The sequence below is a fragment of the Bemisia tabaci genome, chromosome 8, assembly GCF_918797505.1.
Source record: "Bemisia tabaci chromosome 8, PGI_BMITA_v3".
Classification (NCBI taxonomy): Eukaryota; Metazoa; Arthropoda; class Insecta; order Hemiptera; family Aleyrodidae; genus Bemisia; species Bemisia tabaci.
In genome coordinates, this window is record NC_092800.1 from 3501557 (window position 1) to 3528380 (window position 26824).

The 26824-nt window shown below is 39.7% G+C and overlaps 1 protein-coding gene across 6 annotated transcripts in view; it reads left to right on the forward strand.

Moving 5' to 3' along the window:
• Nucleotides 1–26824, forward strand: part of Septin4 (septin 4) — a 62054-nt gene that overhangs the window by 5013 nt on the left and 30217 nt on the right. For 2 of the 6 annotated variants that reach the window (XM_019045071.2, XM_019045072.2), the window contains exon 3: nucleotides 9990–10337. The exons of 1 other annotated variant lie outside the window; for it this stretch is intronic. In XM_019045071.2, coding sequence (XP_018900616.2) covers nucleotides 9990–10337 — 348 coding nt within the window. Of the gene's footprint in view, nucleotides 1–9989; nucleotides 10338–13198; nucleotides 13439–26824 lie in introns of those variants that run through there. 3 more of the 6 variants (XM_019045076.2, XM_019045074.2, XM_019045073.2) reach the window with 2 other exon arrangements.

Consider the following 26824-nt stretch of genomic DNA (forward strand, 5'->3'; position numbering starts at 1 on the left):
CAATGGTGCCACTGGGTTTCTCTGAAATCAACTCTCAAGCTCAAGAAAAGCTATCAAAGTTGAGGCCGTAATAGAGGGGATATCCCACGCTATGTTGGAAGTCTACCCTTATATTAAGTCGCATTCTCTATGCAAAGATAGGAAGAAAATACACCAGCAGGGCTACCACTCTGTTTGGGGAGTTCAAAATTGAAAACATTGCAACCCTGCTAGTGTATTCGCTCCCTATTTTTACATAGAGAGTGCGACTTAATGTAGAAGTAGACTTCCAATATAGCGTGGATTATCCCCTCCAACACGGCCTCAACTTTGAGAGATTTTTTTGAGCTTGGGAGTTGATTTCAGAAAAAACCAGTGGCACCATCAAATTTATTGCTAAATTCTGCGTAGGAATCAGTGCTTAAATTGCAAATTCCTCACATGTGCTACAGCTCCATTTCGAATAATTTTAAAATTTCTTTGAACAACTGAGGGCTTTCAAGTTCAGGATAATATGTTTAGAATATAATTATTTTCATAGCTTTTACTAATTAAACTAATTAAAAAGGATTAGATCAATTGTGGAGGGCACTACTTCCGTCCTCAACGACTTATCGTGCGGAGCGTTCTCTTCGTTTCTTGCAGACCTGAAACAAACTAAGAACCAAAAAAAAGAAGAATTAGTCGGAGCTTAACCTAACTTAAAAATAAACACTCAAGTGGAAAAATTATTCTGTTCTTGCCACATTAATTTGTTGGAATCGATACTTTCTACTGCTTTTTCAATGCAAAGTTCATTACTTATATGGAATTTAAGGCAATTGTTTTTAATGTCATTTTTCTTCACTATTTATCAAATGAGCTACTAATTAGTCATTAAGGTGATTCGATGGATGCCATATTTTGTGTCAGAACAGGATGCAATATATCGCATCGATCAGTTCCATTTTTTCAGCTACTCATCACTTTTCTCGAATTTTGAGATCGCAATTCTGTTGTCAGGAGACTAAAAAATTAACCTACCAATTTTGACAAGTAAATTTCAAGGTAATAATGGCGTGGTTTTTTTAGAGGAAAATTATCGCATTTGAGTGCAATTTTGATATCAGTATCGAAAGCGATATTTTTCCTCTAAAAAAACCACGCATTTATTATGTTGAATTTGTTTGTCAAAGTTGGTAAGTGAATTCTTTATTCTCCTGACATCAGAATTGCGATCTCAAAGTTCGAGAAAAATAATGAGTAGTTGAAAAATGGAACCAACCGATGCAATATATCGCATGTCGCTTTGACACAAAATATGGCATCCATCGAATCACCTTAATATGTGCTTTTCCAATGCAGAATAACTAAAACTGCCCCAGTACTTTCTTGTAAATTATGCCAAAATCCCTGTTAAATTTTACAACATTCAAATTAATTAATCTGCAATTCAAAAATTAAAATGCGACTTCCGGATGCTTACAGTTGGACTGCATTTTGCAATAAAGAATCGCTAATTCTGTCTCATGTCAGATACAACGTATGTATCATTAGTTTCCCTATGCAGATAGGTTCTCTCATTGGAGAGTCTGAATTAGTAGTTTCCAATTATAAAATGCAGTCCAACTGCGAATGTAGTGGAAGGGAACGCTAATAAAAGATAAAAAAGGGACTAGATAAAGAAAATAATTAGTATGAAGCAAAACCAAAATGCAAATGAAGCAAAACCAAATTGCAAATGAAGCAAAACCAAAATGCAATTGAGTAAAACAACTTTCACTGTGCTCGTTTCTTGCCGATCTGAAAAAAGACAAACAAAAGAAAATTAGTTTCAGGTGTAATAGGTATAAAAAGAAAAATGAAATGAAGTAAAATAGTTTTCCAAGGGTTCATTTTTTATCTGTTTAAAAAATGCAAAAAAAGGAAAATTAGTATGAAACATACGAAACAAAAAACATCGTATGTAAAATAAGGCAAGACAACTTTCACTGTGTTTGCTTCTTGCCTGTTCGAGAAAAAATGAACAAAGATAAAAGAACAACACAGAAAGATGAGCAGTATGATATTTAAGAGAAAAAAATCAATTTCAACTACAAAAGTAAGTAGTAGGAAAGTAAGTTTAGATAAAATTTGTCAGTTTGAGTTATTGAACTTATACTTTTGAAGTTATATAAATTAATTGAATTTATTGAGCAGATAAAGATACTTGAAAGCAGTTTCTACTCTGACCCAGTCTCGTTTTCAGTTTAGAAAGGCATTTAGCACAGTAGAAAATTTAAAATGGTAAAAAATTAGGATGAAGCGTTTGAAAAGGAAAATCATCTATTCCAAGAAAGTGATTTGAAATAATTTTACTCACAGAATGCTGGAAGCTGTATTAATTTCATGCCGATCTGGAAAAAAAAAGGAAATTAAAAAAGCATAGTGAAGATCCAATGCACCTAAATTTAAAGTGCAGCCTATGCCCAATTTTATTTTAATTTAAAATTTAACAAGAAGTAGCATATTGATTGCTAAAGATTAAAAATCCTTACCTTTGATTGTGATCTTACAAATAGCCGCTCATGTTTTATTCTTCTAAACCAGAACGATTCAGCAGTTTCTAATTTAAATTTCTGAGAATCGCCATCAAGTACTCCAAAATATTCACGGAGAATTTGAAGGAGATACGTCGGTTACTTCTCTTTTCACCACCATCACCAAACACTATCGTTCAAACGCCATCGAATATTTTCAGACTCTGTGGTGGGCGAGTTGCGCATTTTTTGACTTCATCAATCTATTCTCTTAAGATTCTCAATGCATCAAGTTGTCTCTTGCCGATCTGAAAAAAGAAGAAAAATAAAGAAAGCAAAACTAGTAAAAATCCAATGTAAATTAAATGTATAATTTGCGAGCAATTTTTTTACGAGTACCTATCTTGATCAATAAAAATATGAAGCTGGCTCGTGGTATAACCGTGATTATAATGAATTAAATTAGGATATATGTACCTAAAATTTAAAAAATAAAACATTTAAAAAAGGAAAATTTAAAAAATAAAAAATCTATTAAATAGAAACAAATTAAAACTTTGAAAGAAAATTTGAATCTTAAAAATTTAAAATATGAAACTTGATAATGTATAAACATTAAGGTGTAAAATTTTAAAAATACAAATTTCAAAAAAGAGTTTAAAAAGTTAATAGGTATGAATCAGATTATTGGCGTACTCACGTATTAGAAGCTTAAATGGACTGCATTTTGAAATTTGGACCTATAAATTCTGGCTGATCTGAAAAAACACTTAAGTGCATACGGAAACTAATGGCACATACGTTGTTTTTAAACCGGGCCGGAATTTATTCAGCCCCAGGCCTTATTGCAGAATGTAGTCCAAATCATGTTGTGCCTCTACGAATGTTGCGATTCCGCATGCTGACTGCACCATTGAACCACTGCACTCCTTAACCACTACATCACTAAACTTGTTGACCCATTGAGCCCCTACGCCTACTAATCCCACACTGACTGAATTCTAGGGGTGGGATCTTTCTTTTATAAGCTCGTATCCCGTTGGGCTGTAACCACCACTAACAACACCCCCCCCCCCGCCCGCGCTGACCCTTCTTGCAATTAAGACGTATTTTTTAATCTATTGACTGTTTCCCAGAAAACCCGAGTTTTACGGAACTTTAGGAAGGGGCATTCCCTCGTCAACATCATTAGCCAGGTGGGCGTAAGGGTCCATTGTTAATTGAGGTAGAGGGACCTCACGTGTCCAAAACAATGAAAGCTTTGCATCGTATTTAGGGCATGGAAATTCCCTATTTTTTTCTAGAAACTTCGGTACTGTAAAACAATGGAAACAAGGAAAAGGAACACGGAAAGGAATTATTTCTGGGAGAAATCCGTAACAATTTGAAATAGAAAAAAAAAACACTTCACTGTAAAGGGGGAGGGGGGGAGAGAGAGAGAAAATCTGTAAATGCATTGCGTTGTCCTGAGAATTTCATTGTTTAATGATGTGATGAACGAGAGAAACATTAAACAACGGATAGAAGCTTTTTTTTAAGACAGCGTAGTTAATTTGAACTGCATTTTGCATTTGGAGCTATAAATTCTGGCTCATCTGAAAAAACACTTGTGCGCTTAGGGAAACTTATGGCACATACGTTGTTTTAAACCGGGCTGCAATGTATAGCTCCCAATTGCAAAATGCAGTCCCTTTATGATTTTCCCTCTTTTCTTAGTCCTCCCCCTTTACGTAAGTATTTTCGTCATTCTCCATTAAATTTGGTCCCCTATCGAATATGAGCTATCCTCTTAGGGGCGATACAGTAGCAAATGAAATTCCCGATCATGGCAGATTTTTTGGAGGGAAGGCCCGTTCTCAGAGAAGCTGTAGGGGATCCACGGTCCAAGGCAAAACCTTTACCTCCCCTTAATAGAATCGGTTTTTGTTAGACGGGTGTAGGTCCAAAGAATCATGAGCCCTGGCTTTCGTCGATCACACAGGACGCTAGGGCTCATCAGTTTTTGCTTTTGCGACCGTCTAATAGAAACCGACTCAATTTTTGAACGGATCATCGAATTCAGTTGAATTTTTCTTAAAAGAAAAATTACCAAAAGATCTTCTTGTACTTGTAATAAAAAGTAAAATCAAATTGTACTAACTGCGAATTTATAGCAATTTTTCGATTTTTAATGGTCCAAAAATCGCACCATTAAAATGAACAACATTATTGCAAACTTGCAAAATCGCCACTGGTGCTGAGGAAAAACACTAATTTTCTTTCATGTTTTATTGTTTTACACAGTGAATACACTGCACTTCTTAACACTTAGGACCGAAAACGGAACCTTCAGAGGGATCTTGATAAATTGCCTTTGCAGAGAGTAAAAAGCACCTGATGAAAAAATTCCACGATTCTGGCAAACTGCTTCCTTTATGAAACTTGCAATCAAGCAAGAAAAGTTGCCGAGTAAAGAGATTGAAGGCGTTCTGAAGCGTGCACAACTGCACTTGCGTTTTTTCCTTGCGCGAGGACTGATAAACGAATAATTGAACGGATTTGTCGAAAAAAGGCACAAACTGGCGCCTCATACTGATATCCTAAGGAAAAACGGAGTATTCAAAGGATAGGCCGATTTTCTTCCGAAAAACATGAATTCTCCGGGTTACTTTTGAATGTGCGCCAAAAAATCGACTAACAAAGAAAGATGAAAAAAAGTCGATACTCGTATCTGGAATTTTGCACGAAGTTCACGAATGGACGACCAATCTATCGGTCGCAAACTGCATAAGTAGTGAGAAAATGGTGTAGGCTGCGACCTTTCGTAATAGACGATAAACACTTCATTCCCTTTTGATCAAATTGCGTTCCATTTTTGCCCACTTGGCAGTTGTACACACGCGCTACCTCGTGCATGTGCAAATACTGCCTTGCTAAGGAAAAACGCCATATGAACATTCGAGAGTTGCCAAATTTCCTCTCAGAAAATAGTTATTTTTGAAGAAAGTTATGAATATTTTTTCTTGACACTTTCAGGAACTTTAGGAAATTTCGAACAAAATTGTCTGAAACGTTGAAGGGAAAATATTTACAAATTTTCCCGAAAATTCGTGATTTACCAAAGGCAATTTGGCAACGCTTGAAGGTTCATACGGCGTTTTCCTAAGCATGGCAGAATAGTGAACGCATCTCGAGCTTAGCGCGATTTGCGCGTCAGGAGCCGGGAGCGAGATTAGAGATCGGGTAGAGATTGCGCGATGCTTGAAATATCCTCACAGTTTTGCAGGCGCCTCCCGCGATCGTTTTTCGCGCCAAGTTCAGAGTTTCGGCAATGTGTTTCCGGGAGATGAGGTCCATTTTCACAGAACTGGTCATGATTATGAAGCAGCAAGGCTTTTTCGCATATCCAATAAAATGAAAAAGAGCTCGGTCTCCTCTCCGCCGACTTAGAGATTTTAACGCAGGTGTAGGAAAGTTGGATCGAGCGAAACGTGTGATACAACTGTTTTGCCTTCCAAGCAGGTAAAATTGCATATCAAAGAAATGAAGGATAATATCTTTTCGGCCGACTCAGATACTTTAACGCAGGAGTAGAAAAGTTGGATGGGGCGAAACGAGCGGTACAACGATTTCGATTTCCATGCAAGGAGATGGGATTACATATCCACAAAATTATTGAAAACATGGTGTTCTGTATCATCTCCTCTAATTTGTCAAACCCAACTTTCAGTTCATATAACCGAACGTTCGATTCGTATAACTGAACTGATGAGATTAAAAGAACTGATGCGGTTAAAAGAACTGATGAAGGAAGTTTGGTTACATTCACCGAAAGTTCGGTCATACCTATCACAAGTTCGATTTTATCCGAAAGAGTGTATGGTCAACGCACTGCTTTTTACAAAAACTTATGACAAGGATGTTCACATTTTGTAAAAATTGGTGCTATCACACTGATTTTTATCACACTAGTGGGAAAATGCTGACTTTTTTTTAGAAAATTACTGCGTCAGTACGTCGTATTTTTTGAAAATTATTGCTTAAGTGTTGAATAATTGAAGAAAGTACTGCAAGAGCGTTACATTTTTGAGAACTTCATTGCGTAAACGTTACTTTTTTAAAAAATGACGGCTTACGCGCTATTTTTTGGTGAAAACTACTGCGAACAAAAAATCTCTCTAAATCTCTTAAAGCGTCGGCTGAACCCCTGGTCGCTCCCAATTGTGTGGGCTGGAAAACTTTCTGCACCCCTGGGCGATATTTTCGTTACTATTTGACATCAACATTCGGTGTTTGGGCAGATCTTGGCCCGAATCTTGTTGGCAGAGTTACGGTCGGCCACAAGTTGAGGGGAACATGTTGACTTTGTTATTCGGTCACTGATTAATGGTTTGCGCACCGTTGTGGCTTGACTCTGCTGTGAAAAAAGCTCAACTTGCCCACAGTTGTTCGAATTTAGAATATCGTCAACTTCCGGCCACAGTATCACAAGCGGCATGCGACTTTTAAAAAGTTCCGCTGCATGTCGTTTTATTTTTCTACAGAGAAATATTGTTGGTCGAATCTGTTTGAAAATTTCGCTGAATTTTATCGGCAGCACAAATAAATTCAGTGAAAGTTTCAAACCGCTACGTTAAAAAATCTTTCTGTGATCAAATTAAATGGCGGCGAACACTTTAAGCATCGCACGGCGCGGCGTTTGTGATACTTTGGCCTTAAGGTGGCGCACTGAAAAATCTCGGTGTATTTACGAAGAAACGGGTAAAATTACCAAGAATTCAGGGTTCTATTTGATCCCAATTTTTTCTTGGTAAAATTACCATTTATGGAATTGGTAATTTTGCCGAGAAATCTCGGTAAAATTATTGAACTTTCTCGGTAATTTTACTGGACCTTGGTAAAAACGCCGCTATTTTCTATCGACTGTGGTAGAATTACCGAGATAAAACGGCAAAGTTACGGGGAATTGATTACTAATAAAAGTGGTATTCTTACCTGAAAAAAACAGGAAAAATACCGGTTTTTAGGTAAGCTTAATAGTCTGTCTTGGTAAAATTACCAATAATTGGTAAGAAAAGTGAGATGGTAAAGGTACCAACGGACCTTGGTAAAAACGCCGAGAATTTTTTTTTCATTGCAATTCAGACCCTGGCGGTATTTTCGTTAATATTGGACGCCAAAACTTGGTATTTTGGTAGATCTTATCATTTTTGCCGAAATCATCCGTACACGATTTTGCGACTAGCGCAACTGACCCATTCCCGGCTAGACACTGGTGACTTTCATTCATGAGGCGGTTATGGGACCGGTTCGGTGATGCCGTTCGCGGATAGATGCACTGGAGGCGACGAAAGCGGCGGCCGATCCAAGTGTTGTCGTGCGACGCCGACGACTCGAGTCCCGCGCTTGGCGTCGCGATGCGCCTCACCGAAAGCATCGATGCCGCATAAAGCTGAATAATCACCACTCGTCCAATTTAACCCACGCGGAATATCCACGTTTAACCGCTCAACGTGGCAACCCTGACCGAAAGTGAAGACGCGTCGCGGCGGTCATCGGCCGCGCGCGAAACTAATCGAAATTTGTCGCGGTTGTCCTCGCAGCGGCCACCGCGCAATGCTGCGGTGTCTTGCTGAGAAAAAACGACGTATGAATATCCGGACGTTGCCAAATTTCTCCCTGTGAAACGTTCATTTTTGACGGATTTTATGAACATTTTTCATCGAAATTTTCAGGTACTGTAGATTACATTGAGAGTGAAATTCTCTGAAAAATTGGGACAAAAATATGCACGGATTCTCCCGATAATTTTTATTTTATCGAAAGAAATTAGGCAACGCCTGAAGGCTCATACGGCGTTTTTCCTTAACACGGCAGAATGAGCAAAAACCGAACGCAGAGCCGCGATTGAATCGTTGAAATTTACAGATGAGACTGATGAGAGAAAAGTGAACGGATTCGTCCGAACTAACTTAGAGTCTAAAACCTCGGTAAAGTGTAAGTCCCTTCAAATCTCACGTGGAGGGGGGGGGGAAGGGCTCTTTAAGGGCCTCCGAAAGAAAACTGAGCCCTGACTCTAATGTGAAAAATTGTTTTTAAAGACGATTCTACCCTCTCTCATTACTTTTCCACATTTTTCTCTTCCAAAACTTACAAATTTTCAAAGTTATCTTATTTCTGTAACTACCTTCGATAATAATTGCATGCTTACCTTATTTTTTTGTAATTTTCTTAACATTTTGCCGTAAAATCGCTGCATGCAGACTATTTTATCTAGTTTTTTACACCGAAACCCTTCAAAAATTGCACCGTTATTAGGCGTAGATACGCCCTGCACTGAAGTTGCCAACAAAAATCAGTTCAATGGAACCAAGCTAACAGCTAGTTCGAAAACAGTCATGATTTTCACAGCAAATATGCTTTTATGGTTGGAAGTTTAAGGCTCTCGCGATATTTTTCAATTATAATTTTGGAACACAATTTGTTTTTCTAAGCCCTTGAGGTCTTAGGATTTAGTTCTGATAAGCCGTCTTAAACCCTGTCTTATTTCACGACTTTGCACGGTATCCTGTAAGATGAGCATTCGATCCTCTTGGATCGTCATACCGCGTCGCGGCGCGCGGCGCCTCACTCAGCGATTTCGGGTTCACGCGCGGACGATTTGCGGTTGACTCCATCTCCCGTGCTAAGAAAGAACGCCGTATGAACATTCCAGAGTTGCCAAGTTTCCCTCACTGAAATGGAGATGTTGCATGTGTGAGGAATTTGCCATTTGACTGTTGATTCTTATGTAAAAGTTCGCGAGAAACACGATGGTGCCACTGGTTTTCTCTGAAATCAACTCCCAAGCTCAAAAAAAGCTCTCAAGTTGAGGCCAATATGGAGGGGATATCCCACCCTATACCCTGCGAGTCCACCTCTACATCAAGAAAAACTCTCCATGCAAAGATAGGGAGCAAATACATTAGCAGGGTTGCCGTGTGTTCAGTTTTGGAGTCCCCAAATAAAGTGGGAGCCCTGTCAATGTATTTGCTCCCTATCTTTGCATGGAGAGTCTTTCTTGATGTAGAAGTGGACTCTCAGGGTAGGGTGGGATATCCCCTCCATTTTGGCCTCAACTTGAGAGCTTTTTTTTGAGCTTGGGAGATGATTTCAGAGAAAACCAGTGGGACCATCGTGTTTCTCGCGAACTTTTACATAAGAATCAATGGTCAAATCGCAAATTTCTCACACATGCAATACTCCATTTTCATTTTCAATGAAATATATGAATATTTTTTCTTGAAATTCTCCTGAGCTTTAGGTGATAATGTTAATCAGAAGCCCTGACTAATTTCTGATGATCAAACCACGAACTTTTCTCTGTTTAGATGATCCAATCGCAAATTCCTCACACATGTAATACTCCATTTTCATTTTCAATGAAATACATGAATATTTTTTCTTGAAATTCTCCAGAGCTTCAGGTGATAATGTTAATCAGAAGCCCTGACAAATTCCTGATGATCATACCACGATTTTTTCTCTGAGTAGATGATCCAACAACCCGGCGATGTTTCTGTAACTTTCCCGAATGCCTATATCACGCCGTCTACAACAACATATTGAATATCGCCGAGGCTGGGAATTCTGCTACTGCGGCCTGGATCCCCTTCGGCAATGCAGCTGCCGTTTGCGATTGCGAGCAAGGCGCTCACTCCTCCCATATTTGCATGAAACTCAGCTTCAGAAAACATATCACAAGTCCACCCCGATCAGATCGTAGGACTAAAATGGGGTTCAGGTTCGGGATGCAACAAGGTGCAGAATTCCACGTTCTGTCTGAAGAATTCCGGACGGCGGATGACGCTGATTGTGAGGAGGACCTGCTTCCAATTCCAAGTAAGTAAGAATTGAAACGAAATGATGTTTACTTACTGTTAAATTTAAGACTTTTCCGGAGAATTCCGGCCAAAGTATCACAAGCGTCATGAGACGTTTAAAAAATTCCGCTGCCATTTTATTTCTTTACAGAGTAATTGGACTGCATTTTGCAATTTGGAACTATAAATTCTAGCTCTTCTGGAAAAACACTTATGTGCATTGGGAAAATAATGGCACTTACGTTGTTTTTAAACCGGGCTAGAATTTATAGTTCCAAATTGCAAAATGTAGTCCAATTGTTCCACGAAGCTGTCCGAAAATTTCACCGAATATTCTTCGTGCTGCCGATAAAATTCCGTGAAATTTTCAAACAGATTCAATCAACAATTTCTCTGTAGAAGATTGAATGCCGGTGGAAATTTTGAAACGTCGCATGGCGCTTGATCCTTGGCCGGGAGGTGACGATATGACGAGCGCTATCTCCATGAGTTATTGATTCATTAGCGTTATTCCTTATAATTTTTGTTTCTTCTTTTTTATTTTTTTTTTTTATCATCTTAATTTTCTCTACGTTCAGACGGACGACACGTGTCTCATCCACGTTTTAAAATCTATTCCGCGTATTCCGAGCGTACTCGGGTTCTCGGATGCAAGAGCTCGGTTCCATGTGGTGGTGCTGCATGCCGCAGCTGTTCAGCGCGCCGGGCGTTTCTCCATCGAAAACCGCAAGCCCGCTCATGGATTCGGTGTCCATGTCAAGTGACGACGACGCTCGACGCCCGACCTGCCGCGCGCCGGCCGCGTCGCGACGCCACCGACGCGCTTCGCGGGTTTTCAGCCATTCTCCGACTCCGGGATCGCGCCTTCGTCGTCGCTTCGAGCAGCCACTGAAAAAGTTCGAACATATTTGCCAAGAGGGGGCTGTGTGAAACCACTGCGAGCTGATAATTGAAATTGATAGGCGACGTGATGTACAAAGAAGACAAAGGGAAAATGAAGGGATTTTATTGGTTGAAACTGATAATTGTTGTATACTAAAGGGAAAAATGATGGAATTAAACTAAAGGATCTCTCGTGAGTTACCGATTGTTACAGTCTATTAGGCCTTGTCTCCACGGGACGTTTTCATGGGATTTGTCCCAAGTTCGAATCACAGGAATGAAACTTCTGGAATTTTTCCCAGTTGCCGTCTCCACGGGACGGGGCTCATACAGTCCTGCGACTAGTTTGCGCGGGAAGATAACTTGGTTTAAGTCGAGTATTTAACATGGATTAAAATAAAAAGTGCACTCAATTGACAATTTGACACATTATTTTAACAATGGAACAATGGAGTTTTCAACAAAACATCTCATAATTCGTTTACACTTCTTCTTCTTCTCTTAGTGGGTCCCAAGGGTAAAAGGTTTATACTTGGTACTGGGAAAAAGATTGATTAACTCAATATTTTTCCCAACTTCGTAAGTGGGATTTTTCCCTGGGACAAATCCCGTGAAACGGCCCGTGGAGACAAGGCCTTACTTACCCCCATAGTCCATCCCAATTATCCGCGTTCACCAATAGGATCGCTCCTTTTTCTCTCTGTCGTCAAACAATATATGAAATGAGATGAAGGATGAAGGTAGTCCTTTAGCATTTACATTTTAATATTTTAGGTACTTTCACTAGAAGTTACGAGCATCACATTACGCTGTAGTACGTCAGGTATTAGTGCACACACACTTTGACAGAGGTTTATCTTGGAATAACTTCGAAAGGACACCTCGAGTGAATATCGCAAATCATTTTGCTTTTTGATTTGCGTTATTCGCCCGTGACGTACTTCTGAGGCTAATTAAAATTTTCCTTTGTTAGATTTTGTGTACCAATACCTGATGCATTACAGGTGATGATGCTTTGTAATTTGCTTGGAAATGTCAAGAACTCTCAAATTTCTCAAGAAATGAACTAATTAATAAAATTCGTTTCGTAAAGAAATATTTTTTCGAAGTGCTACAGAACTAAAATCTTGCCCCAAAAAATTAACGGAACCAAAAGACAATGCGCGACAAAAACTTACTGACTGATAGCACATTCTGCCACACTAAAGAAGAACACCATATGAACCCGTAATTCCCTGGTCCATTCCAGATTATAATCTTTGCAATCGGTGAAAATGTAATCTGTATTCCCGTTTGTGACACTGTGAAGGCCTAAAATACGGTAGAGTACCTATATAGCGGGAGTATGGAAAGATCGCTTCATGGAGGGCTTAGGGCCCAAAAGTGCAGCCACCCTTATAACCAACTTCTAACGCACAAAATTTCACTGCCAGTCTGCAGATTCCAATTCTAACCAAGATAGCCAAAAATGTACAGAAATGAGCGTTCTTCCGCGAAATTGAGTAAATTTATGCAAAAACTGAGTCGAACACGTGCTTAATAAAGGACGGTTCGTAACAATAGTATCAGTAAATCGCTCTGGATACTTGAAATTCATAGGTTGGCTGCATTTCTGGGCCCTAACTTTATTCGCAGAAGCATCGGTGAAGGCCTGATGGATTTTCGGAGTTTCACATCTGTCCATACTCTCGCTATACAGGTACTCTAAAATACGGGAACCAATCAGAAATGGATTCACATTGTCTTGACCTTCAGCATAAAGGGACTCTTCGCAGATAACTAGTGCTTTGAGTGGAGCGCCTCACGGCGCGGCGGGAGATTCGAAATGGGGCTGCGCGAACCCATTGCGAAGAACTCACCCTCGGGCACGAGGCCCTACCCTCACCCTCTCCCCCGCTACTCGCGTGCCGTGCGTCGACCCCACCCGGGCGCGGCGGGGGGGGGGGGGGGGGGGGGGTTACGCAGGGCGTCGAAAAATACTACTGGCGTATCGATCGACTCGGCGAGAGCGGTGTCAGTGAGCCGGGGTCCTCGGCGCGTGCGTATCGTCAGCGTCGCGACGCAGGCATCTGTAGGCGGACGTCGTCTTTTCGTCGCGCCCGTGTTTGACCGCTCCGTTTGTTTACCAATACAAAACTAGTGTCCGGTCCCCTCTCCACCTGTCCCCGGCCCCTTTTTCGGGGTCCTGTGTCGCTCATAGCTTCCGCCCAGGAGTTTACCTCGTCGCCGACATGTCAGGTGCGTATCGTTGAGCTTTCAAAAGCACCGAGTTTACCTCGCAATTTCACCTCTGCACCAAAACCGTCACAGTTGAAGTTCTTGTGGACAATGACAAGTTCTTGGAGGGTTAGAGATTCCGCTCAACCCTGAAAAGTACATCGGTGAACTTTGCTGCAAGGCTTTGGAATTCCCTCCCCGGGCGGAATTTTGTTTATTTTTAAATATCATTAACTTTATTATATTCACAGGGTTGTCACAGTCAGGGAAAACTGGAAAATGTTAGGGAAAACTGGGAAATGTTAGGGAATTTCAAAAAGTCACGGAAAACCGGGAAATGACAGGGAAAATAACGAAAATGTCAGGGAAAATTTGTTATATCACCTCGATTTGCTTTTATAAATGGGTTTGGGGTTTTCAACAAGAAATTTTGCCTGAAAACTATTTTCAATTATGACTTCTAAACCATCCACCACATCTTTAATTGTCAGGAAATTTTGCCAAAATGTGTCAGGGAAATTAGGGAAATGTCAGGGAATTTTATTTTCTAAATTCTGTGGCAACACTGAGAAAAGTATATTGGTGAATTTTGCTGCAAAGCCTTGAAATTCTCTCCCCGGGCCGAAATTTGTTTTTTTTTTTGAAAATAATGTGTGAAAAACATTTTCATGAGATATCATGCCGCAGAAACACTGGAAAAATCAGAGAACTTCGTAATTGAAGCAACCTTGTCTTCCTGTCGAGTGAAAATGTGATCTGAGAAAAATCAGGTCCTCTTTTGGTCATTTATATAAGTGTTCGCAGAACCGGGGAACTAGTAATAGTCCGGCAAGAATTTTACCCCAAAACCTTTGAAGAAAACAGGGCAATTCATCAAAACGCAACGGTCAGGACGATTTCAATCTGAACGAGTAAAAATGATAAGGTACAAATTATGTCAAGTGAAATTGTGAGGCGAACATAAGGCTTATTACAAAACGAATTCTTTGATTGCACCAGAATACACATCAAATAATTTGCTACCTAGCACATTCTTTGAGTGGTTTTTTTTTTCTTTTTACTCATCAAAATCATGTAATTTGCTCTCCATTTACTCTGTACTCTCAACGAAGTTCTTTTGATCGTACCAAAATTTCTTGGGCACCTTAACCGACTCAATCATAAAATTTCGTTTTAGTTGAGCCAATTGACTCTGACGTCAAAGTTCTTCAATTTCTGAAATGTGACTGTACCGAAAACTAAATTCTCGAATTATGAGTCGTAGAATCCAGTTAAAGGTATGATTGCAGTATACCATGTCTGAGATTTTTTCTTTTTGTTTTGTGTGTTCTTCTTTCCATTGTTTCTCCGACGTTGTAAGTAGATTAACAAATTCTGCAGTTTGAAGACAATGCTCGGTTATTAATCTTACGTTTGTTCAGAGCATTTTAATTTGACTAGATTTTTCGTTTACCAGATCATATTCCGAACGTCAGATACTAAAATTTTGTCTGTCGGCATTGGAGTAGTTTTGTGTTTTCTCCAATCGTAACATTTTCATCCTAACTTCGCACTCTCTTCAAACCTTTAAAAAAATCTTCCATGAACAAGGTTTGAACTAAGTCTCTCCCTTCAAAGTCTCTTTCATTTCATTTAGACGTCCTCAAGCAGAAAGAACTTTTCGACCTTATAAGATTAAAAAAATCATGTAAGGACTTGCGGGCCGCTTCTGAAGTAGCCCGATACGATATCGAATTGTGATATATTGACTGGTTAAGATTGGGCTATGTCTTGTCCTTTCGACATAGATTCAATAATCGGGCCGCTGCTAAAGTACATTTAGAGACAATACGAATCCATTCAAATCTAAAGGAAGTATGTCCATTGTGATATGAGCCCTGCCATGCATGCATTCTTACGAATCTCAGAGCTCATGTTAAATTGGATGTAGTTCCTTTTGATTTAAATACGCACATACGCTCTTCAATTGGTCCGCGTTAAGCAGAAAGGAACTGAGCATCATCAGCTATCGCCAAATTTAATTGGGCAATTTAATTTTTTACACGTTACGGTTCTGCGGATTTTTGTGTAAATTCCAGTGAATTTTCTACATAATACGAAGCAAATTCCTTAAAATGTTCAAAAAAGTCCGCACAAACGCTCTCTCGTAAAAAATTAAGTTGCCCAGTTAGATTTGGCAGTAGCCGATGTGGCTTGGTTCCTTTCTGCCAAACTTGGTCCAAATGGCTTAATGTAAGTAAGGGTCGTCCGTCAATGACGCCAGGATTTGCACTTTTTCAGTATGAAAGTGAATAAGTCCTGGGTGTGTTGTTGGAGCAGTTTAAGGTCACTCACGTTCAAATCTTATGTTGGTTTAGCATGGTGTGAGTGTTTTTGTTCGTTTGGATATCGCAGGTTGTATGTGGGGTGGTTTTAAGGGGTGGTTTGGAGTGACAGGGATGCAGGTGTTTGCACACCGAGGGGTGGCATGCTGGTTCTCCAGCGAAGGTGTAGTGTTGAGGGTGTGACCCAGCAAATCAATGATCATCGTATCATGTAGCCATCACCAATTCGAAGCAACCTTCTTCTGTAGTTAGGATTGCCTATCCCTTCCCTTAAACACTGACTGAAAGACACAAGAATTCCTTAATTTGTAATTTAGTAAATGAAGAATTTTCCGTAAGTAATGTTTGCTGAGTACTTTTGCAATTGGAAGCTCTGAACTGGTATTCTGAAACTGAAAATCGAGCTTTGAATTCCAATGAGTTATTTTTACATTAAATATGTTGAGACCAGCATTATTTAAAGTATTCAGTAGCACATATTTTTCAAAAATTTCACCAATTATTTCTCTGCCGTAGACCTTCAAATCAACCTATTCGTTATGGAGTATACAGATCTTTTAGGGAGATTTTTTAACGTATCAAAAAAGGAATTTTTTTTTCTCTACCACTCCACAAACGGAAGCGCTTCTTGAATCGTATGCAGTAGGTGTACTGAAGTAATAAACATTTGGAGGAAACGAGGTAATTTGACCGTTTAATTAGCTCTAATGATGCTACTCTCTCGCCTTCAAGTTCAAAGACCAGAAATAATAATGCCAAGGATGTGATTCACAAACGGAAGGTTAGGAATTTATTCTCACGTTTGGTCTAACTGAACAACCGCTCGTTGTTTGAATCTTTCGCATCAACTATTTTTCAAGCTTATATGTTTCTTAGCTAACTTTTCGTAGACACGTGTCTTAAAATCGGATTCGACCCTTTAGTTGTGAGTAGCACTTCTAAAATAATGTCCTAAGAAGGAGCGATATATTATACAGGGGTGCAGAAAGTTCTCAGCCTGCCCTCACTTATAATCTGCCTTCCCCAAAATTCGATGTTTTGCTATTGTTGAAGCGCTGGGTGCAAAAAGGGCAGTTTTTGGTCGCGGTGCCTCAAAATCTCCGTTAACGTTTCATCCACTATAATTAAAGCAAATGCATGGAATAGAGAATTTGCAGGTGTCTGAAATTTGATAAATTTCGTGCTTAAGTGGAAACTACGCAGTGAACTGAACACGAGGATAGGTACCCTTGGTTCATGAATTGAACACAATTATTGGAGAGGATATGACAAAATGATCCAATCTGCTAAAATACGTGGGGTTAAACGGGAAATGCCGCCAGATGACGTCACTAGGCGGTGCATTTTCTCACTTTTAAATATATTTTTATACTATTTCCCGCATCAGAAAAAAATTATAAAAAATACTGGGAAATCGGCTCTTTAGGTACTTTCAGATGAAGCAATAAAAAAGTCGCGTGCAAATTCTTTATTCGCTAAAACTTACAGTGAATTTTCTTCATGATTTTACAATGCTGAAAACTAAACAATTGCCCAAAACCAACCCAATAGTTTCCTCTCTAAAATAAAAATTAACAGCGGAAATTCTGAAACGCCACAAACAAGACATGCCCTTTCTACACCCAACGCTTCAATTGCGACTCTACATAAAAACGCGCTCTACAGTTCTCTCCCCAAAAGAAGCGCGTTCGAAAGACTTCCACCTCATAAAACAGCCTGACGCCCCATCCCATTTGCGTTTCTACGCAAGTTGTCTGCGAAACCAATCGAGATCAGACAAAAAAAGAAGAAAGGCTTCCCTAATTTTCACGCGAGCGGCTACGCGATCTTGATCGCGTGATCGAGAACACTCTACACTCATGCGTAGATAATCTACTCAACTTGTAACTTCAACTCGTTGAAAATTGTCCTTTTTATGACGTCATATTGAGGGTCCCCTCAAGTCCTTAAAACTCCCTAAATCACAGTCAAAACTATATGCGGCCTCCTAAGTAGAGAAACTGTTCATGGATCGACTGTAAATATACTGTTAAAAATTTCGGAATGAAATTTTGTGCCGAAGTCTACTTAGCGCCCAAAACCCGCGAGTGATATGAATGCGGATCGGAATCTATTTTCCTTGGGGCGATTTGCACTATTACGGAGCAGAATTTACGCTTTTTTCGGAGTATCATACGCCTTTATGATGCTAAACACACTTGGCATTCTTACCATTCGGGGTTTTCGGGCGGTGTATAGACTCCGGCCAAAAATTGTTTCCTCAAGCTTTATCAGTGTATTGACTACAACTCTTTGTAGCATTGGCTTTTAAATAAAAGAAGAACTGCTTAAGTTCAGAGAGAATTTTTTTTAAAAAAAATTGTCAAAATATCCCAGTTTGAAGACATTTTTTTGCCAGTTTTTACGTAAGAATGTACGATGAACATCTACAAGTTTTTTTATTACTTCACTTAAGTAAGCACATAAAAAATTTTACCTAAAATTTTTGCGTTTTATGTTGAACACATAAATTGGAGCTAATTTTGTGCGTAGCTTCAATAGCAGGTACTATTTTTTAGAACTGAGCAAAATTTTGTCACCAATTTTTTTCACAAGTTCTCTTGGCATTCACATCACTCGGGGTTTTTGGGCGCTGTACAGACTCCACCAAATTCTCAGGGTTGCCACAGTCAGGGAAAACCGGGAAATGTCAGGGAATTTTAAGAAGTCAGGGAAAACGACGAAAATGACGGGGGAAATTTGTTAAATCAACTTCATTTGCTTTCTTGAATTGATTTGAGGTTTCGAACAACACATTTTGCCTCAAAATTATTTTCCATTATGCCTTCTTAAGCATCCGTCACATCTTCAATTGACAGGGAATTTCGTCTAAATGTGTCAGGGAAATCAGGGAACTGTTAGGGAATTTTATTTTTACAAATTCTGTGGCAACCCTGAATTCCTCTCCTCGATTTTCAACAGTGTCTGCCCGAAGATTCTTACAAATTGAAGATAGCACCCATGTTTTTCTAGTTCCAGCCGACACTCGTGGTTTGTCTCCTCCGCGGGATGACGTCATATTTACGGAAGAGTTAAGCTCATCGGTGAGTTTACTTGCCGTGAACTTGGGTGAGTTTGCGCTCCATCGAGTCGATTGGCGGCGTCAACAAGGAGTTATGTGTTAGCGTCCTACCCTCCAACCGGGTGAACAAAGCCCGTTTTAATGTCCTATCTCCCCAGCGCTGTCCCAGAGCCACCCCTTCCTACGCTCACAATCAGCACGCGCCCGAGGCAGTGTTACCAAATTAGGAAATATTTCTCCGATTACCCGCACAGGGTGTCACTTACACGGAGAAAAAAACTTCGTGCGTGGGACCTGAAGTTGAGGTCATACGGATCTCTGAAGTTTTCGGATCACGTATCTAAAAACTTGAGGTCGAGCTGCCAAAGTTCGGGTCAGACGTCTGAAGTACTTGGATGTATACCGAAGGGTTCGGGTCACACATCTGAAGTACTCCGGTACTTACCGAAATGCCTCGAGGTCTGATCCGAACTTTGGGAGCTCGACCTCAAGTTATCGGATGCGTGATCAGAAAACTTCAGAGATCCATACGACCTCGACTTCGGGTCCCATGCACGAAGTTTTTTTCTTCGTGTAGAAGGAAAATGTCAATTGATATTGATAGAAAAAGTGATCGGCAAAGAAGACGACGGGATGCCAAGGCAGTGGCGTGGCGTGAATTGCGATATATCGATTGTTATGCCGTTCAATCCTATGGTAAAGAATCGATTATTAAGGTGTTCGCTGCGAGCACCCTGTTTATCGATCCTTTTCCACAGGTTTAAATGGCGTAACAATCGATATATCGCAAAGCATGCCACGCCACTGTGCCAAGGGTCGAATCGGGTGGTTGTCAGGCTAAGAGGGAATGTGATGGACTAGGTTTCTTTGTGGGTTCCTGTTAGTTAGTCAGTTACTTACCTCCTTAGTTCATTGCAGCCATGTACTTCCCACCAGTAGAATCGTCCCATTTCCCATTTGTCTTCTATCAAATTTTAATAATCAGCCGATGGGTGCGCCGAAAAAGCACGGATTTTGAAAGTTTCGCAGAGGAAAGCGCTTAGATTTATTGTGGAAAGAAATTTCAAGGTTTTCGCGACGAAATTTAAAGTGTAGCCTCGAAAATTTGCATTTTTGTTTATTTTTTTATTTATTTATAGAGTATGGTGATGAAATTTGGGCCAGGAAGCGTAGCGTCGTAGTTTGGAACTATTTTTCTTTAAACTGCGAAATTTAAAATGCTGTTCGGTCGCAATGACATTTTTGCGCATCTTGTTTCAACATATTCGTTGAAACTTCCTCTGTACACCAGTGTCGCTAACTCAATTTTGAGTGCTTGTGGGCGAGGGCACCTTGCCCTGCAAACGCCATTACCCCATTTACCTAAGCATGTCAGTTGTTCCCTTGTCCAATTATAAGCACACGTGGTTCATGTTTTGAAATTAGGAACTATGATCTCTGGCTCAGCCGTAAAAATACTCATGTGCATAGGTAAACTAATAGTGCGTACATTGATTCCAAACTGATCCAGAATTTTAGTCCTAAATAGTCTATTTATATTAGAGTACCTTTATAGACACAGTATGGTCATTTCTTTGTCGGTTTTTCATTGGTCGCGAGCAAATAGGCTGACACGATGTTCTTACGGCCGTAAATAAACAAACGAGATGGCTGCTATCAGCAAGCAAGTTTGAGGTCATGCACATCTTACAGCCTCCTGTGAAAAAGACGAAATGCGATTAAACAGTGTTTTCATGTGTTTTTCATCTGTTATTCGTAGATATGCTAGTTTAAATTGTAACTGCCGTATAATTGCAATTTTTCGTCAAATTTTAGCTTCTTATCAATGTTACGATGAGTCGCCATCTTGTTTGTTTATTTACGGCCGTAAGAGCATCATGAAGCCTAAAAATTCGTTGACCAATTAGAAAGTGGCACAGTTTTCCTGTAGTAAAAAGGTACGCATGACCATACTAAGCGAATTTTCGCGATCGAATGTCATTCATCAAACGAATTGATGAGTGCTGAGCGATGCCGATGATCGGTGATGTCAAGAGCCAATCAGAGCTCAGGTTTTTTCCTAAATGAAATTCAGAAGAAAATAAGAAAACACGAAACACTAGAACACAGAAATTGCGAAAACAGCAGACTTGAATTGACAAAACACAACAACAGAAAGAGATGACAGAACGAAAATTTTGGTGAGTGATGAAGTTTCTGACATCGATTGCATCAATTCAAAAATCGAATTCAAGTCCCGAGGTGAATTCGAAATTTCAAATTGATGGATTTCAACGGTCTCTGGTGAGACCAACGAAGAAGTCGAATATCATTGAAAAAAAATGCACGATCGTCGAATATCATTCAACGGTGAATGATATTCGATCGCGAAAATTCGCTTAATATGTCCATAAAGGCACTTTAATTTATATCAGCTTGAGGTGAGCGATTGGCCAGTTGAAATAGAGGAAGTCAAGTGCGTCGACTGGAGGTTTTCCATCGTGACGTCATCTAGGAACTGGCCTTGAGTTGATTCCACCCTGTCGAACCCCTCCACGTGACAACCCCGCCCGATCCTCCGCACCACGGGACGTGGTGGACGGGGCATGGAGGGGTAGTACTATCTCACCCCTATTCGTCCCCCGCCCCTTTGGAGCTTACGCCTGTGCCGCAGTGACTCAACCGAGAGCTGCGGTCACCAGCTACCTACTCTGACGTGTTTAAATCAAAAGGAATTATGTACGTTCTGACATGAGCCGTGAACTCCCCAAGAATATATGCCTGACACGGCCCATGGCGCAATGGATATGTCGCAGGCAAATAGTAAAATCAGGCATTTTGTCAAATGCCTAGGCAAATAGTAAAATATTCTAACTTAGATTGAAATTCTGATTCTTTTCCTAATTTCAGACAAAATAATGCATTGCTCCAGCAAGAAAAAAATCTCAGTAAAAAATTGCACCACACAATAGTATTTTAAACGACTTTTAGTTCCTGAAAAGACACTGATCTTGACATTTTTAGCATGTCATAAAATACAGAATTTTCGGAATTTCAACACTTACAAATATGAGAAACAATTGAAGAGGAAGAGACAAAAAGAGTTCGTGGGTTTGAAGAGTTATTTTTCCAAAAATAGTGAAAAATCCTAAGCTCCTCGCCATAAATTCACAAAATTTTATAGACCGTCAAAATTTGACTATCTGCCTAGGCATTTGACAAAATGCCTGATTTCACTATTTGCCTGCGACAGATATAGTTTCCTTGATTTAAATTGGTCTGTTATGATTCTGAAAGTAGCGTTTTTCGCTGGGAACCAAGGTGCGGCACGATTCTTACACTCGTCCTCCAGATCGTTAACAGCGGCGAGTCGCGAATGATCGATTTTCGATATTTCCTCGTTTGAAGCTGTGGCACAGAATCTATTCTGCCTTGCTGAGGAAGAACGTCGTATGAACATCGGAGAGTTGTCCAATTTTCTGCGATAAAATATTGATTTTTGAGGAAAGTTATGAATATTAATCCTTTAAATTTTCAGGAACTCTGTGTGAAATTGCGAAGAAAATTATCCGAAAAATTGGAAGGAAAATATTCATAAGTTTCCCAGGAAATTCGCGTTTTATCCAAGGAAATTTGGCAACGCCTGCAGGCTCACGCGGCGTTTTTCCTTAGCACGGCAGTATTATTAAGGTGTTCGTTGGGGGCACTCTGTATATGGCTCCTTTTTCATAGGTTTAAATGGCAGATCAATCGATGTAACGCAAAGCACGCCAGCCACTGTTGTTGAATCGTCATCGAATGATCCTAATCGATAAGTTCCCATCTTAACAATGCTTTTTATCGATCAAGATCATTCGATATCGAATCAATAATCGAGCCGCAGCGGGTCCATTCTTGAACCGTTATTGAATGTTCCTAATCGATAAATCCCAATCTTAGCAATGTTTTCTATCGATCATTCGATATCGATTTAACAGTCGTGCTGCTAACACATGGCACATGGTAGTGTTGGCGCGACGCGCAGTGGATCGAGTCAGTGAGAGAGATCGGACATGAAATTCTCGACTATAACTGCCAACTTTGATGTTCATTTCGTCACATCATATTAAAGTGTTTTTTTTTTTTTTTTTTTTTTTAAATTTATTCTTGAATTACGCCTACATAGAGTATTACGTAATTTACATTTTAGAAGTACACTTAAATTAGGCTATATATACATTTTAACTTGTGGATTATTAAATCCTATGGGTGAGTCGAACTCTGAGGCAGAGTTAGAATGTACAGTTTAATTGTTCCAGGTGTCCCAGGCCAGGCCGCGGTAAATATTTATCGGCTGAGATGGAAACAGGAACTTAAGTTGGTCCTGGGAACACCTGAAACATAAAGATTTTAAAATGTATGGGCTGCTAAAGGCAAAAAATTTCACGAGGAAACGAATGAAACCACTTTTAGAACCTCAAATTTTCGTATAAACGGAGTTAAAAGCTTTTAAAGTTCTCAAATGTTGTCCGACTTCTCCCGTTGACTCAATCCACTGTGCGATGAGGCGTTGGGCGGCCGCAAGTCCTGTAGCTAAGTTAAGCGCAGGAGCGGATAGAGAAGTCGATTGTTCTGCACAAGTTTAAATATATCGATGGTGCATCGGTTCACCTACGATATCTGCGGCGGTTTTAGACGTTTTATTTTTGGCCACGGTTCTACATTCGCATTTTCCAAGTGTTAATGATGCAAGTTTAAACCGCCGTCCGAGGAAAAACGCCGTAACTCCTCTTTATATTTTCTCAATTGTTTTCTGAAACAATGCTCCGGGTGTCTACAAGTCCGGAATTTCCGGAAATAGTACTGATTTTTAAGGGCGGTCTGGAAGTACTCTAATAGTACGGAAATTCCGCACGAAGGTCCGGAACTTTTGTCATTTTTGTCGTAATTTGAGCGAGACATTCAAATTTCTGAAATTTTTCGAATTTCGTCAAATGAAAGTACTGAAAACGTGCTGAATTTTTCTGTTGAGGAGGTACTGAATTTCTTGGGGATGCACTGAAAAAGTACCGTAAAAGTAATGATTTTTGGTCAGACTGTTTTGGTAGACACCCTGGACATGATGCTGATGCTGCTCTAACAAAAAAACTATCATTTTTTGATCACGTACCATAACATACTCAAAACGAAAAAAATAACGTATTTTTGCGCGACTTTTTCCTGAAACGGAGCTGTGTGTGTGGAAGAAAACGACAAGCGCTTTTGCTGTGGACAACAGTAAACCTCTCAGAGGTCATCCTTGAAGATGACGTCACAGGGATGCAAAACGAATTTTCATTTTGATGCATAGTGAAATTTATTTTTCATGGAATTTCAACGATTTTTCAGAAGCTTAATGTGTAACCCGAGAAAATGCCTCGAGAATTTGAGAAGGGACTTCATTAGACTGATTATTTTATCTCTGTCAAATGTATAAAAATTCAAATTGTACTGTTTCCGTGCGTTTCGCGGGCATGCTGAATCTATTGCAGAGTTTTAAACAGAACATCACGAAATTTCATGGAGAAACATTAAATTTACGACTCATGGAAATGATACTTAAAGAAATAATAAAATTTCACTCTCTAAAGTTTGAGCAGCTTTGCATTTCTGTGGCGTCAGCATTCTAAGGGAAAGGGGGCTCGGTCTTGCGTGAACTTTGGGGTCTTTCAAATTTCAATCAGCTACAAGGTGAAGAATCGATTTGTCAAGTTTAATTTCTGATCGGAAATTCTAAGCTCCGAGCATACCTACAACTTGAGTGGTCCTTCTCAAAGAGTAAAGTGTCAGAACCTCAGTTCGGTTCGACAGTTTTGGAGCCTCGTTGTGGTAGAACACCCGCCAAACATTCCTCTGACTCTAGTTTCAGTTTCTCGGCCTCCTAATAATCCGCCGTGCTAAGGAAGAACGCCGTATGAACATTCGAGAGTTGCCAAATTTCCCTTGATAAAACATGTACTTTTGGAAACATTGTTTCCTTGAAATTTTCAAATAAATTAGATTAAATTGCGTACAAAATAGTCTGAAAATTTTGGAAAATTCACAATTTTTCCAGTAAATTCGATTATTATCTTCGGAAACTTGGCAACGCCTGAGGGCTCATACGACGTGTTTTCCTAGCACAGCAGTAATTGAGTCCCTTTTACCGTAGATGATCATATTTGGACAAAATGAAATAGGATATTTTTTTTTCGAAGTTGGACAACGATGGAGACAAATCTGGTGGGTGTAGGTACTTAAAGGAAGCAATTGTTTGTCACTTAAAAGCACATAAGCTGGAGCTGCAGCAAGCGTCGGCCATTACACCGGCCCAGACCAGCTCATTAACAGTCCGGCCGTTAGCCTCGGCTTAAACCGACTGCATCAAGCCCTCTTAATTTCACTCATCTTTGTCAGTTAAATATTTGCCCCCTCTTCGTTGATTTCACTGATGAACATGGTGAAAAGAAAATCTGATAGGTAAAAGAAAAGGTAGAGAGAGAAAAAATTGTCTTTGATTTAAAGATATTTATTGGTTCAAGGTCAACAATGAATCTTTGTGTAAGAAAACAATTGACCGGACAGTAAAAATTTTCAGGAGTGGAGCTATGGAGCTAATGAGTGCCCAGACTTCTACATCACGCAGTTTCTTGTGAGCTGCATTACTTTTTTCGTTGTATTATGTGTTTGGAAACATTTCTGCAGAAGATGCAGCAAGATGTTCCGTTGCAAAAGATGAGATAGATGGGGCTGAAAACACAGTCTCCCTATCCCTGAAATTTAAAAGAAAAAGAGGAACTGGAGGAACATTTGAACACTAAAATTGTACCGGGAAACACAGTAGGACGAATGGTGGAACTGAAAGATAACTTATCAGCACGGCCAGAAAATTCTGTTTGAGAAACAGAAAATTTTTGACAGGATGCCTAACTAAAATCAATGCCAAAGTTACCCCCTCAGGTCGGTACACGGACTTTATGTCCACTTTTTTTACGTCCACAGACTTTTCGTCCACAATTTTTTCCCACAGTTCTAAAGCCCACACTATTGTCAAGTCCATTACTTAAACGTCCACTAAGTTAAGTCCACAAATGTAAAGTCCACTAAAATCAAATTCAAGCGTCATATTTTAGTCCGTGTGTAAAATTATATTGACAATACCGAAATGAGAAAATTAAGAGATAATGAGGTGTTGTTATCGTAACTCATATTTTAAATGAAATGTTAATTTTTTCTTTTGATTCATCTTTTCAAATTGTCTTTGTAAATACTTGATTTCATTTCTATCCTTGTTTCCGGTATAAAATATGCCTTAAATGCACATTCTTTTTTGTAATGAAATTGATTACTTCATTTTAAAAACATTTACATTTTTAAAACGTGGTAAATATTTGTAAAACCTTTTCCGAGCGATGGCATCGATATGAATCTCAATGAGCCGTAGTTGTGATGAAAGAAACTATACAAAAATTAATAAAAGAGGAGAAAAACTAAGAAGCACGCAATTTTTTGTTTTTAACTTATTTGTACATCGACCTTCTTGAGTCAAATACGTCCAATTTTGAGCGTCTAGTTGCGCTTACACCACGCTGCAGCACAGTAAAAGCCCAAAACATAAAAGAATAAATTTGAATGCTTTGGAAATTATTAAATTTGACACGGAACGACTATTATATTTACAAAAAAAGATTACATTTTCCAGTAGTACATATTTCTTTTTCATCAATTTAAATAAGAATGATTCATGCAGAGTTTTCAAACATTTCAAAATTATGGGTTGAGAAACGCTGACTCCGCGAGTTTAAATATTAGAGCCTAACACAGAGCGGAGCGGCGTGTTAGCAGCGCAGAACGCGCACTGACGCCTACAAACCTAACGGGATACTTCACGCATTGCGCAACGCGTGAAGTATCCCGTTAGGTTTGTAGGCGCCTATGCGCGTGTCACGCTGGTTTCCTGCCGCGCCGCAACGCTTTAAGCAACTATTTCGCGTCAGAGGCGTTGCACAGTATCCTACAAGATTGAAGGCGCACGAAATAACTAGT